This window comes from Tamandua tetradactyla, chromosome 14 (assembly GCF_023851605.1).
Source record: "Tamandua tetradactyla isolate mTamTet1 chromosome 14, mTamTet1.pri, whole genome shotgun sequence".
Taxonomy (NCBI): domain Eukaryota; kingdom Metazoa; phylum Chordata; class Mammalia; order Pilosa; family Myrmecophagidae; genus Tamandua; species Tamandua tetradactyla.
The window spans coordinates 2,738,837-2,755,469 of NC_135340.1; the positions used below are offsets into that span (position 1 = coordinate 2,738,837).

Below are 16,633 nucleotides of genomic sequence, written 5' to 3' on the forward strand. Positions count from 1 at the left end.
AATCCACAGAAATGCTAGGTGAAAATGGAAATTACTATTAATTAAGAAAAAAAGACCTCTAAGCCTAATAGTGAAAGCAAATATTGTTAGATATGACTACTTAAATTGTTTTAAGACTTGTGTAAGGCAGAAAACATGGACTAGATTGGAAGATGAAAAACTGGCAAAAAAGTATTTGTAACCTTTATAGTGGGTAAAACGTTCATAACCCTAATAAGCAGTTCTCAGCGAAACAGTCAAGTGGAAAAATAGACAGTGTACTTGGTTCAAAAAAGAATAAATGAATGTCTATAAAATAATAGATACATAAAATCATAAGTTACTGGAGAAATAAAAACAATAGAACATTTTTCTTGTTCCCTTCTTTCCTTTTTCTTTCAATATATAGAAGATTGTAAAGTATGACAGTAACCAGTATTAGAATGTAGAGAAACAGCAAACTAGAACGTTATATTTTGAGGGTGATTGTCATTGTATAACATTTTTACAGTTTATGTGTATAACCTTTGGACCATGAATTCTACTTCTAGTAATTTATCATAAGAAGCAAATGAAACAAATGCTCAAGGACTATACCAAGGATATTCATTACATGGTTTATTATAGTTAAAATTTTGAAAGAACCTAGTCTTTTTTTTTTTAATACATGGGCAAGCACCAGGAATTGAACGCGGGTCCTCTGGCATGGCAGGCAAGTGTTCTTGCCTGCTGAGCCACCGTGGCCCACCCAGAACCTAGTCTTTTTAAATAAAGATTGGTTTAATAATTAAGGTAGAGCTATATACTAGAATACTGTGCAATTTTATGAAATGATGATGTAGAGGTAAATTATTAAATTCTTTACAAAGCACTTGAAATGGTTTTAAGCTTATTATAGGTATGACATACACGTCATAAGTAATTATACCACAAACATCTGTATAAGTTATTAATGCTTATGTAGCAAAATACACTGAAAATTAGTGGATTCAAACAACAAAAATTCGTTATCTTACAGTTTATATGTTACAGAATTCTTGGCTCAGCTTAACTGGGTAACTTTGGCTCAATTTTCTCATGATGTTGCAGTCAGGCTGTCATTAGGAGCTGTGGTCTCTTCTGAAGATTCAAGTAGAGGAATCAACTCCCACACTAACTCACATCGTTGATGGCAGGCCTTGGTCCCTCACCATATTGGCCTGTCCACAGTTCCTTTTCCTGCTGAGAATAAGGTTGCCTAACTCTGTCCATATCCTCCACCGTTCTCATTTGTGATTTCCTGTACATGTGGATAAAATGGCAGCATGGTAGCTGACTTTCCTCAGGGTGAGTGGTCTGAGAGAGCCATCTATATTAGTCAGGGTTCTCTAGAGAAACAGAAGCAATGGGAAATATCTGTAAATAGAAGATTTATAAAGGTGTCTAATGCAACCGTGGGAATCTACGAGTCCAAAATTCGTAGGGTAGGCTGTGAAGCTGGCGGCTCCGATGAAGGGTCTGGATGAACTCCACAGGAGAGGCTCAAGCTGAAGAAATCTTTCTCCTTCCTTAAGAATCTTCAACTGATTGTATTACCTTATTGGTGGGGGAACACGCCTTAGTTGATCTCAGATGTAATCAGCCACAGATGCAGTCAACTGACTTGATGATTTAATACACCAGCCTTTCAGTTTATCAAACAACCATGAAATATCCTTGCAGCATGGTCATCCTTGCAGCAATGGTCAGGCCAGTGCTTGCTTGGCCAGACAACTGGGCATCATTATTTGGCCATGGCACCAGAATCTAACCATCACACCATCCATGAAGGAAGCCACAGACTTTTTTTTTTTTTTTTTTTTGCGTGAGCAGGCACTGGAAGTCGAACCCGGGTCTCCAGCATGGCAGGCTGAGCCACCATCTCACCGCCCCCACCACCGTACCGCCTGTCACACGCTTTTTATACTCTAGATTCAGAAGTGACATCCTATGACTTCTGCTATATTCACGTCAATAAGTCTAGCCCACGGTAAAGGAGACAGGATTGTCGGGGATCATTGGGGGCCGTCTTAGAGGTTCCCTAGTATAATATCTGTGTACTCACCATCAGGATAAAAAGTAGGTTATTACTTTATACAGCAGAAGCCCCCTGGAAACCCCTTTATCCTCCTCATAGGAAACTACTTTCCTGTCTTTGAGCACCGCAGGTTAGTTTTGCTAATTTTGAATGAGTAGTATCATAGTATGCTCATTTTTTGTCTGTCTTCTTTCATTTAATATTATGTTCATGAGATTTATCCATGTTGAGAGTTCCCTTATCACTAAATCCTAACAGCTGGCATTGGCTATCTTTTGAGTCATAGGAGCTTTTTATATAATGAGTATGAGTCCTTTGCTGGCTATTTGTGCTGTAAACATTCTTTTCTATTCTGATGTCAGTTTTCACTCTCTTAATGGTTCTTAATTTTAAAATAGTTTAGTTTGTCAGTCTTTTTCTTTATAGTTGTTTTTTTGTGTGTGTCCTATTTAAGAAATCTTTTCCTTTTGCAAGGTCATGAAGACAATAACCAATTTTATCTTTTAGAAGCTTTATTATTTACCTTTCATATTTATATCCATATTCTACCTGGAATTGATTTTTTTTAATTTGTAAACATTTAAGACTAAATACAGAAAAGGAAAATTATATTAATTTACAAATAAATAACAATATTTTTTGCCATATAGAAATTCATATCTAACACACTACGTATTAGATTGAATCATATAAAACCACCATTTTTATAAGGTAGAAATGGTTGCATGTCAGCAATTTTATAGAGTTCAATCTAATATTTAATTGAAACTAAATGTAGTGGTCTATAAGAACTAAACTAATTTCATAATACAGATATGTAAATTTATGCTCTAATATTTCAAATCAACTTAAACTTGGTAAATAAAGGCAAATTAAATAATTGTAATTTCCACAACAATTCATAATTGTAGAAGATCATGATAGAATGCTCTGTGTGTATCATAATCTTCAGCTGTTAATGTAGGGCCAGTGATTGAGGTTCCTGTGAGTTACTTTTAACTTGTAAACTATAAATGGGTCTGAGGTTTAACCACTTGCAAACTTCTGTGCTGTGGTTATGGATACACAGTATATATACAAACAGTAACAGAAGAACAGGAGACTCCTGTGTCAGAGAAACAGGCCATTTCCTACAGCACGATAGCAACCAGAGCGTACTTCAGACCCCACATGGTGACATAGTGAGGGCCAGATATTACATGTGCACATAGTGGTATGTACCACCAGAGAGGAATCCCAAAGTTAGGAGGCTGTTCTTTTATCAGAGCTGGTGGTGACCAGCCCTTTCTCCCTCCAGAGAAAAAGATTTTTCATTTTCTTGGAATGTAAGCAAGTGTATCCTGGGAAGAGAAAGAGAGGGCTTCATTGCTTCTACTCTGGGATATCATATCTGTTTGATACATCTCTTAATCTTTCTGGAAGGATACACTGTCTCTACCTTCTTCAGGCATGTTTGCTGTGCAGACATGTCCTTTGTTCAGAAGACTCAGGCCATGCAAGAACGTGGAAAATCCATGAGGAATTGTCTTCCAGTAGTTTCTCCATGTTTTGCTTGTTTATGGGATAGATGCATTGGTTTCTATACCATAGCCAAGAAAAAATAGAATCTACTAGGAATTTCTGAAAAGTTGAGTTAAAATTCCACACTATTGTGCTTACGTAGAAGCAATGGGGCTGATTCAGAAGGGTCATAATTAAGCTAATTAGACTTAGAATTCAGCATCTTCATCCTTATTCTTATTATAGCATAATTGTTACCGTCATCATTTTTCTCCTCTCTTTCTTCTGTTCTATAAACAATTTTAGGTATGAAATTATTTAAAAGTTCTTTGGCAATATATATATATAAGAAACTGTAGTTTCTGGGATTCTTTTAAAGTACTTATAAATCACTGTAAACCAGTGTTTTGTTTTTAACTTTTCTGCTTCCTTGTTTATAGAACCAAGTAGCTAGTTATTGAACACAGACATCTGAAGCCTTAAGTGTAGCATCTTCTCAGTAATACTGGTCATCTTGGGAGAGCCTTTTGTAATGGTCTGAATATGGGACAGAGGCGGTGAGACCCGAGCCGATCCTTGTTGCTGCACTTTTCTTTCCCTACCCTTCTGTTTACCAGTGATTACTTTGACCATCTTTCCATTTGACCTGCTGTTCACCTGGAATTGATTTTTGTATAGGGTGTTAGATAGGGATCAATTTATTTTTTGAGTTTTGTAATACCACTTTTTTTTAATAGTTTAACTTTTTATTTTGAAATAGTTATAGAAGTTGCAAAGGTAGTGTGGAGACATCCTGTGTACCCTTTTCACCCAGTTTCTCCCAATTGTTACATCTTATATAATTATAGTACAGTATCAAAACTAGGAAATCGACATTGGTACAGTATGTACAAATATGCATTTTACCATATGTGCAAGTTCATGTAACCATCACTGCCTTTGAGATAAAGAACTATTCCCTTACCACTGCTTTATGATACCCTCCCTCCGCCATCCCTAAATCTTGACAAACCACTGATTTGTTTTCCATTTTTAATAATTTTGTCGTTAGAAATTAGGTCTTTAACAAAGATGGCAGTCTTAGGACCCTGGTGGAAAGGACTGTACCAGATACTCTTAACCAGGAAAAACTATGACCTATACCCCCTTTTGTAAGGTCTGCAACCCAAGAATGATTTTTACATTTTTAAAGGATTTTTTTTGAAGAAGGCTATGCAACAGAGACAATATATGACTCACAAAGTCTAAAATGTTTACTCTCTGGCCCTTTACAGAAAATGTTTGCCTGACCCCTGTATTTTTAAAAAACATTTTTCTTGAGAAATCTGGACATGCATACAGTCCACACATCAGTGTACAATCAGCGGCTCGTAGTATCATCACATAGTTGTGTCTTCATCACCATGATCATTTGTAGAACATTGACATCACTCCAGAAAAAGAAATAAAGAGAAAAAAGAAAAAGCTAATAAATCCCTTACCCTTTCTCTCTCCCTCTTATTGACCACTAGTATTTTAGTCTACCCAGTTTTTTACCCCTTATACCCCCCTAGAATTTTTTAAATTTTCCTTATTTTTTTTACTCATCTGTCCATACCCTGGATAAAAGGAACATCAGATACAAGGTTTTCACAACCACACGGGCACATTACAATCCTCTTCAAGAATCAAGGCTATTGGAACACAATTCAGCAATTTCAGGTATTTCCCTCCAGCCACTCAGTGTACCATAAACTAAAAAGAATATATGATGCATATGAATAGCCTCTGGAAAGCCTCTTAACTCTGTTTGAAATCTCTCAGCCACTGAAACTTTATTTTGTCTCATTTTTCTCTTCCCCCATTTGTTCATGAAGGCTTTCTCAAACCTATGATGCTAACATTTGTCCTGGGAATTCTGTCCCACAATGCCAGGGAAAGTCACACCCCTGTGAATCATGTCCCACGTAGGGGAGAGGGTAGTGAGTTCACCTTTTGAGTTAGCTTAAAGAGAGGCCACATCTGAGCAACAGAAGATGACCCTTGGGGGTTACTCTTAGGTGTAATTATAAGAAAGCTTAGCTTCTCCTTTGCAGGGATAAGTTTCATAGGGTCGAACACCAAGGTCAAGTATTCAGCCTATTGAATTGGTTGTCTCCACTGCTTGTGAGGATATCAGGAATCCCCCAAATGGGAAAGTTGAATATTTCCTCCTTTTTCCCCAGTCCCCCTCGGGGACTTTGCAAATACTTTTTTACTCTCTGCCCAAATTACTCTGGGAAATATTGAAGCATCACACTAACCTGTATAAACCAATAAAATCTCAAGTTAAATTAGATAATGTACTATGCAAAATAGAAATTTTGTACTAAATAAATATCTCTCCCTTTGCTGACCCCTGCGCTTTTTTAAAAATTTATTTTGATTATCAAAGCAAAACAACATATAACACAAATAACATACAAACATTCCATGGATGGTGTACAATCAATGGCTCACAGTATCATCACATAGTAGTATATTCATCACCATGATAATTTTTTAGAATGTTTGCATCACACCAGAAAAAGAAATAAAAAGAAAAAAGTCATACATACCATACCTTTTACCCCTCCCTCTCATTGACCACTAGTATTTTCATCTACCCAATATATTTTCACCTTTGTTTCCCCTATTATTTATTTTTTATTCATATTTTTTACTCATCTGTCCATACCCTAGATAAAGGGAACATTAGACACAAGGTTTTCTCACAATCACACAGTCACATTGTTAATCTTATATTTTTATATAATCATCTTCAAGAAACAAGGCTATTGGAGAACAGCTCTACAATTTAAGGCACTTCTCTTTAGATGCTCAAATACACCATAACCTGAAAAGGGATATCTATATAGTGCGTAAGAATGTAACCTCCAGGATAACCTCTCGACTCTGTTTGAAATCTCTCAGCTACTGACGCTTTATTTTGTCTCATTTTTTTCTTCCCCCTTTCAGTCAAAAAGATTCTCAGTCCCTTGATGCTGAGGATTCTAGGATTTCTGTCCCATATTGCCAGGGAGGTTTATACCCCTGGAAGTCATATCCCACTTAGAGATGGGGAGGGCAGTGAGTTCACTTGCCATGTTGGTGGAAAGAGAGAGAGAGAGGCCACATCTGAGCCACAAAAGAGGTTCTCTGGGGGTGACTCTTAGGCCTGATTTTAAGTAGGCTTAGCCTATCCTTTGTGGGGATAAGTTTCATAGGAACAAACCTCAAGATTGAGGACTCGACCTATTGATTCTGCTTGAAAGAATATCAGGAATTCTCCAAATGGGGAAGTTGAATTTTCTCCCTTTCTCCCCATTACCCCAGTGGGACTCTGCAAATGCTTCTTTATTCACTGTTCCGATGCCCTGATGTATCAGGGCATCACACTAACCCGGGCATACCTGCAAAATCTCATTCCCTTTTCCAAGGTTCCATGTATTTGTGGTGTTTAGTTAAACTGCCCATATAAGTTAAATTAGGAAATGCACTAATCAAAATGTAAATTTTGTACCAAATAAACATTTCTTGCTTTAATCTCACACAGAAGTTGAAGTTTTAAAATATTAATGACCATCTAGTTTCAGTACCCTGCAATATTGACATTCTTTTGTTCTTCCTCGTGCAAAAACATTTTTTAATTTGTACATTTAGTCACTATCGTTGTACACTCTAGGCATTCCTAAATTATACCATCTCAGTCTTTATCGTCTATCTTTCCTTCTGGTTTCATGTGTGCCCCCAGCCCTCCTTCTATCATTCTCATATTCAGCTTCATTCAGTGTACTTAACATTATTGTGCTTCACTCAGGTAGTATTATGCTATCCATTTCTGAATTTTTACAATTAGTCCTGTTGCACAATCTGTAACCCTTCAGCTCCAATTACCCAATATCTGCCCTATTTCTATCTCCTGATAATCTCTGTTCTTAACTGAAATTCTCCAAGTTCACTCATTAATGTTAGTTCAGTGAGACCATACAGTATTTGTCCTTTAGTTTCTGGCTAATGTCACTCAGCATAACGTTCTCAAGGTCCATTCTCGTTACGTGCTTCGTGATATTCTGTCTTATGCTACGTAATATTCCATCGTACGTTATACCATTGCTTGTTTAGCACTCATCTGTTGATGGACATTTGGGCTGTTTCCATCTCTTGGCAATTGTGAATAATGCTGTTATAAACATTGGTAGGCAGAAGTCGGTTTGTGTCCTTACCCTTATGTCCTCTGAATAGATATCTAGCAATGATATTGCTGGATCATGTGGCAGTTCTGTACTTAGTTAGCTTCCTGAGGAACCACCAAACTGTCTTCCACAGCAGTTGTACTTTTTTACATTCCCACCAACAGTGGATAAGTATGTCTCTTTCTCCACATTGTTTCCAGCATTTGTTATTTTCTGTTTTATTGATAATGGCCATTCTGGTGGGTGTGAGATGATAGGTCATTGTGGTTTTGATTTGTATTTCCCTAATAGCCAGGAAAGTTGAGTATCTTTTCATGTGCTTTTAGCCATTTGTATTTCTTCTTCTGGTCTGTTCATGTCTTTTGCCCATTTTTCAGTTGGGTTCTTTATCTTTTTGTTGTTGAGTTGAATAATCTCTATATATTCTGGATGCTAGTCCCTTATCTGATATGTTGTTTCCAAATATTGTCTCCCATTCTGTAGGCTGTTTTTTCACTTTCTTTTTTCTTCCTTATGGAAAAACATTTTTTAATTTGTACATTTAGTCACTATCATTGTACACTCTAGGCATTCGTATATCGTACCATCTCAGTCTTTATCGTCTGTCTTTCCTTCTGGTTTCATATGTGCCCCCAGCTCTCCTCTGTCTATCATTCTTGCCTTTTTTGACTTTCTTGACAAAGTTCTTTGATGCACAGAAGTGTTTAATTTTGAGGCGTTCCCATTTATCTATTTCTCTCTTCAATGCTCGTGCTTTGGGTGTAAGATCTAGGAAACTGCCTCTTATTACAAGTTTTGTAAGATATATCCCTATTTTTTTCCTAAAAGTTTTATGGTCTTAGGTCTAATGTTTAGGTCTTTGATTCATTTTGAGTTAATTTTTCTATAGGGTGTGAGATATGGATCCTCTTTCATTCTTTTGCATATGCATATCCAGTTCCCTAGGCACCATTTATTGAAGACACTGTTCTGTCCCAGGTGATTTTGGCTTGACTGCCTTATCAAACATCAGTTGTCCATAGATGAGAAGGTCTATATCTGAATACTCTTGTCAATTCCATTGGTCAGTATATTTATCTTTATGCCAGTACCATGCTGTTTTATTAACTGTAGCTTTGTAATATGCCTTAAAGTCAGGTAGTGTGAGACCTCTGACTTCCTTTTTCTTTCTCAAGATATTTTAGCACCCTGCCCTTCCAAATAAATTTGGTTATGGGTTTTTCGATCTCTGCAAAGTATGGTTTTTGGATTTTAATTGGTATTGTATTGAATGTATAATTCAATTTAGGTAGAATTGACGTCTTTTTTTAAAATAAAAAAAATATATAACAAATGCAAACATTTTTAATTTTTTATCATTCTGTTCTACATATATAATCAGTAATTCACAATTTCATCACATACTTGCATATCATCATCATGATCATTTTTTAGAACATTTACATCAGTTCAGAAAAAGAAATAAAAAGACAATAGAAAAAAATTCATACATACCACACCCCTTACCCCTTCCTTTCATTGATCACTAGCATTTGAATCTAAATTTATTTTAACATTTGTTCCCCCTATTATTTATTTTTATTCCATATGTTTTACTTGTCTGTTGGTAAGGTAGATAAAAGGAGCATCAGACACAAAGTTTTCACAATCACACAGTCACATTGTGAAAGCTATATCCATTACATCTTGACTAACAAGGTGATATCTGTTTAACGGATAAGAGTAACCTCCAGGATAACCTCTCGACTCTGTTTGGAATCTCTCAGCCATTGACACTTTATTTTGTCTCATGTTGCTCTTCCCCCTTTTAGTTGAGAAGGTTTTTCATTCCCTTGATGCTGAGTCTCAGCTCCTTCTAGGATTTCTGTCCCATGTTGCCAGGAAGGTCCACACCCCTGAAAGTCATGTCCCACGTAGACAGGGGGAGGGTGGTGATTTTGCTTGTTGTGCTGGCTGGAGAGAGAGAGGCCACATCTGAGCAACAAAAGAGATTCTCTTGGGGGTGACTCTTAGGCCTAACTTTAAGTAGGCTTGACCTATCCTTTGTGGAGTTAAGTTTCATATGAACAAACCCCAAGATTGGGGGCTCAGCCTATAGCTTTGGTTGTCCACACTGCTTGTGAGAATATCAAGAATTCAACTTGGGGAAGTTGAATTTTCCCCCTTTCCTACCATTCCCTGAAGGGGACTTTGCAAATACTTTTTTATTCACTATTTAAATCACTGTGGGGAGCTTCCGGGCCAAGATGGCGGCTTAACAATGTGTGCATTTTAGTTCATCCTCCAGAAAAACTATTAAATAACCAGAAACAGTACAGAACAGCTCCTGGGCCACATGTCAGTGACCAGACACATAGCGCAGCCCAGTCTGGACCAGCTGAACCGGCTGTGAGCCCCCCAGAACCGTGAGTTCCCCAAGCCATGGTGGCCTGCGCCCCTCCCCCACAGGCTGCTTCCCAGAGGGGAAGGAAAGAGACTTTACCAGCAGCAGGGGCTGAGCTCAACCAAACGCCAACTGTGGAATTAATTCACAAATTCTGACTACTAAAAATAGGCCCCCAGCTCAGGTGAACCTGATCAAAGCAGAGGTTGCTGATTTTTGCTCTGGCACTAAGGGGACAGGGCTGATGGAAAAAGAAAAAAATGAAGAAACAGAGTTTTGGTGGCTATGTTTCTACAGAGGCTTAGCTGCCCTTGGATACAGCAGCAGGGCTCCTCAGGCTGCAACTGCCTCAGATATAGGCAGAAACAAGGTTGTTTGAGGGCTTGTCTGGAGCCTTTGCCTTCCCCAGGGGAGGGGTGAAGCCCAACTCTGGTGGAATCCCTCCCTCAAGGAATTCAGACACCAGTGCTTGGTAATTTGAAGCCATTAAAACCAACCTACAACCTCTCCTCTGTCTCCACCATGTCCCCAGCAGGGAGAGTCTGCCAAAGTTAAAGGTACTGCATCATCTTATGCTGGTGGGAACTGCAGGCAGACAAGCACCACATACTGGGCAGGATAAGAAAAACAGAGCTCAGAGACTTCACAGAAAAGTTCAACTGGCTGGGTCTCACCCTCAGGGAAAACTGACGCAGGTGACTCTTTCCTCCTGATAGGAGGCCAGTTTGGTCTGGGAAAATCCGGCTGGGGTCTATAATATCTAAGTAGACCCTCCTAAGTGTGTGTGTGGGAAAGGCACCACACAAGCAGGGCAAAAAACAAGAAAACAAGAACTGAACAATTATCCTCTGTTAAACAAAACTTAAGTCCAGATAAAGCTGAACGGAATGTCAAAGAACAGATAGACAAAAAATTCATCCAGCAAGAAAATCCTAGGTAGAAGTGAAAGCAATCCCCAGAATAAACTAATTAAGGTAATTAAATGCCTAGATGCCAGCAAAAAATAACAAATCACACTAGGAAAATTGAAGACACGGCCCAGTCAAAGAAACAAACCAACAATTCAAATGACATACCGGAGCTGAAACAATTAATCGAGAATATACAAACAGATAGGGAAAACCTCATCAAAAACCAAATCAGTGAATTGAGGGAGGATATAAAGAAGGCAAGGAATGAACAAAAAGAAGAAATCGAAAGTCTGAAAAAACAAATCACAGAACTTATGGGAATGAAAGGCACGGTAGAGGAGATGAAAAAACAATGGAAACCTACAGTGGTAGATTTCAAGAGACAAATCACTGTGGGATTTATCGGGTCATCACTCTTGGACAAACCAACAAAATCGCATGCCCTGCTCAAGGTTCCATGTACTTATGGTGTTCAGTTAAGCTGTCTATGTAAGTTATATTAGGAAATGCGCTAATTAAAATACAATTTTGTACTTCTGATCAATTTGCTGTATAATATTGTTTAAACTGTTTTACAATCCTATTGAAGGGTATACTTTAACTTGTAGAAAACTGACAACAATGCCAGTGATTTTTGCCTGATAGCAATGAAAATTAATTTCATTTTCTAGAATTTCAAATTATTTCTGTACAGAGAAAAGGTAGTTTTGTTTTCTCTGCCAGTGTATGTACTTCACTCACTCCGTTTCTCATAGAACCAAATTTATCATCTAGCTGGTTCCCTGATTAATTAGATAAATAAATTTTGACAGAAAAATAGAGCGTATTATCTTTTGTAGAACACTGTTTTATTTAAATCAGTGTCAGTCATATTGTTGCTCCTTTGAAGATCTTCTGGCTCCTTTATCTGGATGCATTTTAAGAGTTTTCTTTTCAATACCTTTGTTTTGATGTCCCTAAAGGAGGTTTCTTTGTATTTATTATAGTGGGGTTCATAGTACTTCTGGAATCCCGGTTTGGTGTTCATCAGTTTTAGGAAATTCAGCCATTCTTTCTTCTGACTTATATTCAGATTCACTAATTTTGCTACGACAGGAATCATTTGGAATTGCTCAGTTTGACTTCTCTAAGAGTTTGCTTTTATTGATTGTTCTTTTACTTGATTATGATTAAATTTTCTCTCCTCACATGCTTGGTTATTTTATTGTGTGCCAGGCATTAAGTATGAAAAATTGTACATAAGCTAAGACCTGGAGTGCTGTTATCTTCCTCTAGATAGGATATTCGGATAATTGTTTATTTTCTCATAGGTAGCTAAGAGCACAAATAATCCCAGATTACCTTACTCCAATCAGGAATTGAATTGATTAGAGAGTGGGCCTGGAATGGCTGTTATATTTCAGTTTCATTTTATCTTAGGGTGTAGCCTTTTGAAGTCACTATCCAAACCTCAGTTTACCAGGAACATCCTCTCCTCTTCAGTTGGACTTCAAATTCCAACTTCCTTTAGTCCTGTGAGTCTGTTAGAATTTATGCTCAACTTCTCAACATCTCAGTTCCTTCTCCATGGGGCTCTCTTTCCTGAGTTTCCTTTTCCTCCTAAATTTTGGCCATGTAAATTTTTCCTACCTTGTTAGCATTTTTTATTTCTTTAAAGACATGCTTTATGTATTTTATTCAGCTTTTGTGTGTCTCAGCAGGAGGATTGTTGAATTATCTAGACTCATTATTAGAAATGAAACATTCCTTCAGTTCATTTTGTACTGCACATGCTTTTCTAATTTAACATGTTTATACAAATAGTACATAGTATGTAGAGCAGAGAAGTACATGGAATTAAAATTGAAGATCTTACCATTTCTTTCCTGAGCCCATATTGGTGTCCTGTTAAATCGTTAAATCTTTTTCTGTGTACGTTTGTGTGTGTTTGTGAATTCAGAAAAAAACAGATTTTCATTTGGGTAAAAAATACCTCAAGAATTGAATTGGTTTCAGTCAGTATGCTTATATTCATAATTTAGGCTTATATAATAAATGCAGGCCTTTCCATTCTTTTTTTTTTAATTTAAGCGTAGCATTTAATGATATGTAAAAAAAAATTCCCATACCATAAATTTGTGTAATATCTATTATTGTTGTTTTAAAAATTTAAGTAACCATTTTTGTTTTTCTATTTTTGGAATAACTTTAGATTTATAGAAAAATTGCAAAGATAGGTCTTTGTATACTTATACATTTTGATATACACTTCCTGTATACCTTTTACCCATACACTTTGATATGCGCTTCCTGTATACCTTTGCCCAGTTTCCCCTAATATTAATATCTTTTATAACCATAGTGCATTTATCTGAACTACAAAATTAACAGTGGTACTTTGTTATTTACTAAACGGCAGACTTTATTTGGATTTCACCAGTTTATCTACTGAGCTGTTTTTCTGTTCCAAGATCCAATCCAGGATACATTTTATTTAGGGCCTCTTTCCATTGTGATGGCTTTGACAATAGGCATATATACTGACTAGATTCTAGAGGTCCAGTTAAGTTTGGAGTAGGTGTAAAGGAATTATATATGAGATTTAAGTGCTCGGAATTTTCATAGCACTGTGGTATCTGAGAGAGGCAGTATTGTTGATACTCAGAATAGTTTTTGAAGATTGCTCTTTCCTGTTTATATCCCAGGGTTTGATCTTCTAGTTTTCATATCTGGAATTTTAATGAATGGTTTACCTAGAGTTGATCACATCTTGAGGGAAAGGTTTGTTGCTACTCAAATTCATTTAAGAAAATAGGCTTAATAATTTAATAAGAAGGTTCTAGGAAGAAAGGCTATGAGAAAAGGAATTTAAAATAATAGGTAGTTATTGACTGTCAGAATGAAGCACAGTATTTCCCAAAATAAGTTCTTTGCATACCATTTCCATTGAATAATAGGAAAAATGGATCTACTAGTGTGGTAGTTAGGTTCAGGTATCAACTTGGCCAGGTGAAGGTGCCTAGTTCTATTGCTGTGGACATGAGCCAATGGCATGTGAACCTCATCTGTTGCTGATTACACCTGCAGTCGGCTAGGAGGCATGCCTGCTGCAATGAATGATGCTTGATTTAATTGGCTGGTGCTTAAATGATAGAGCTCAACATAGCACAGCCCAAGCAGCTCAGCACACATCATCTCAGCACTCGCAGCTCAGCCCAGGCCTTTGGAGATGCAGAAAGGAATCACCCCAGGGAAAGTTGTTGGAACCCAGAGGCCTGGAGAGAAGGCCAACAGAGATCGCCTTGTGCCTTCCCACGTAAGAAAGAACCTCAGTTGATAGTTAGCTGCCTTTCCTCTGAAGAACTATACCTTAATCCCCTTTTATTGAAAGCCAGTCTGTCTCTGGTGTGTTGCATTCTGGCAGCTAGCAAACTATAACAGCTAGTCAAAAAAGTTTGAGGAACCCTGGAATTAAGAAAAATAAAACCTTTTTAACTCTAGAATTTATCAGTGCCTTTAATACAATAATATGATTTATAAATATCCCAGAGGGGGATATATTTCATAATATTTTCCATAACTTATTTGATCACAGATTCTTTTTATTTGATTCTCATGGAATACTTTTTTGGAAACCTTGGTTTAAGAGCTGTAAATGGTCTGCTCCTCTCCCCTTCAAGACACATTTTATGATAGTGTGAGAGACACTATCAGACTTCTTTCCAAGTTAACTTTTTGTTCCTTCCTTAACTTGAATGGTTAAATTTTAAGTTCATGGTTACTTTAAAGTTATAACCTTTAGAGTAGATACTACTCTTTCTTAATCTCATCAAAGTGAATTGTGGCTCCATTTACTGAAGCCCCTTCTCTTGCAACCTGTCATTGCTCCATGAGATTGGGTCTCTTCTCACCGTCTTCTCTGACTAGCTTCTAAGCCATTGCTGAGGCATTTGTGATTGTTTTCTGTGTATTTTAATAATAAACAACTGTAGCTTCACTGCCTGTAATTAATTTAGAATATTGTATTCTGTGGGTAGTTTTATTTTCATTGGGTTCCCCCCTTTTTATAAAAAAAGATTATATAACAATATTTAGAATATTGTATTCTATGGGTAGTTTTATTTTCATTAGGTTTCCCTCTTTTTATAAAAAAGATTATATAACAATAGTATTATTATTTTTTAATTGTGAAAAAACGCATATACAAAAAAAGCAGTAGTAAATTTTCAAAGGTCACCACAACAGTTAGTTATAGAACAGATTTCAGAGTTTGGTATGTGTTACAGTTCCACAATTTTAGGTTTTTCCTTCTGGTTTCTCCAAGACGATATCAGTATAATGATTCAGGAGTCATACTCATTTGTTAAATCCTATCTTCTCTTTTATAGCTCTACCTTCTCCTTTGATCTTTTTTTATTGATATATATTATATATTCACATAACATGTAATCATCTAAAGTGTACAATCATTCGTTCACAGTCTTATCATATAGCTATGCATTTATCATCACACAGGCGACTTTTTCATTTTTTGTGAAAAATCACATATATACAAAAAAGCAATTAAATTTCAAAGCATATCGCAACAATTAATTGTAGAACAGATTTCAGAGTTTGGTATGGGTTACAATTCCACAATTTTAGGTTTTTATTTTAGCTGCTCTAAGGTACTGGAGACTAAAAGAAATATCAGTATAATGATTCAGCAACCATACTCATTTGTTAAACCCTGCCTTCTCTGTATATAACTTATTTCTATGATTCTTGCCACATAACTTGCTACTGAAAGATAAATTCCGGTGAAAGTGTAATAACTCTTTGAAGTATAGTCCAAATATAACACACTTGCTTGACTTCTGAAATGTATCTGTTCTATTTCTCTTAATAAGGCACAGTGTTTTTAGACCTACCTCAGAAGGTAACAAGGAGCTCAGCTGGTGGTCATCATGCTGTTGGTGACTTCAGCAGAAATGCCAGCTAATGACTTTTAAATCTCTTGCAAGTCCTTCCAATATTTCAAACTTTGGGTCTTTAGAATTTATCTTATTTCCAAGTAGGAAGATGATAACATAGACTGGACAGGTAGGTGCAAAGAGTGCTGTTGAGATGTTTGACTCAGGTTCTCTTTTTGTTCTGTAACTTCATTTCTGTAACCAGCGATTAAATTTTTAAGAGACTACATTTTCTTTCTCAATTTTTAAGAAGTTTCAAGAATGACTTGGAAAAGCATTGAATCGTATTTTATTCTGTTGCAGGGGAACATTGTGCTTACAGATTATGAATACCTGATTTTAAATATCCTAAGGTTTCGAACTGATGAAGCAGATGATGTTAAATTTGCTGTTCGAGAACGCTATCCAGTTGATCATGCTAAAGCTGCTGAACCTTTGCTTTCCTTGGAAAGGTAACTTGTTTTGTTTAAAAACTGATTTCATATTGTATTAAGTAAACTAAGTCATATGTCAGAATTGGAAACAGTTGTAAAATGAGAAAAAATTTTTACTTGGATAAAATACTAAATTCAGATTGCTTGAACTACATAAATGTGCATGTAAGCAATTAAACCTTATTTGAGAATTGCAAGTGCATGCCTTTTTAAAGTGAGTTTTGTATTACTTCATATGTTAATTAT

At 36.5% G+C, this 16,633-nt stretch overlaps 1 protein-coding gene across 3 annotated transcripts in view; it reads left to right on the top strand.

Moving 5' to 3' along the window:
* Positions 1-16,633, top strand: part of NEMF (nuclear export mediator factor) — a 76,388-nt gene that overhangs the window by 9,684 nt on the left and 50,071 nt on the right. For all 3 annotated transcript variants that reach the window (XM_077126818.1, XM_077126817.1, XM_077126819.1), the window contains exon 6: positions 16,257-16,405. In XM_077126818.1, the coding sequence (XP_076982933.1) occupies positions 16,257-16,405 (149 nt within the window). The remainder of the gene's footprint in view (positions 1-16,256; positions 16,406-16,633) is intronic.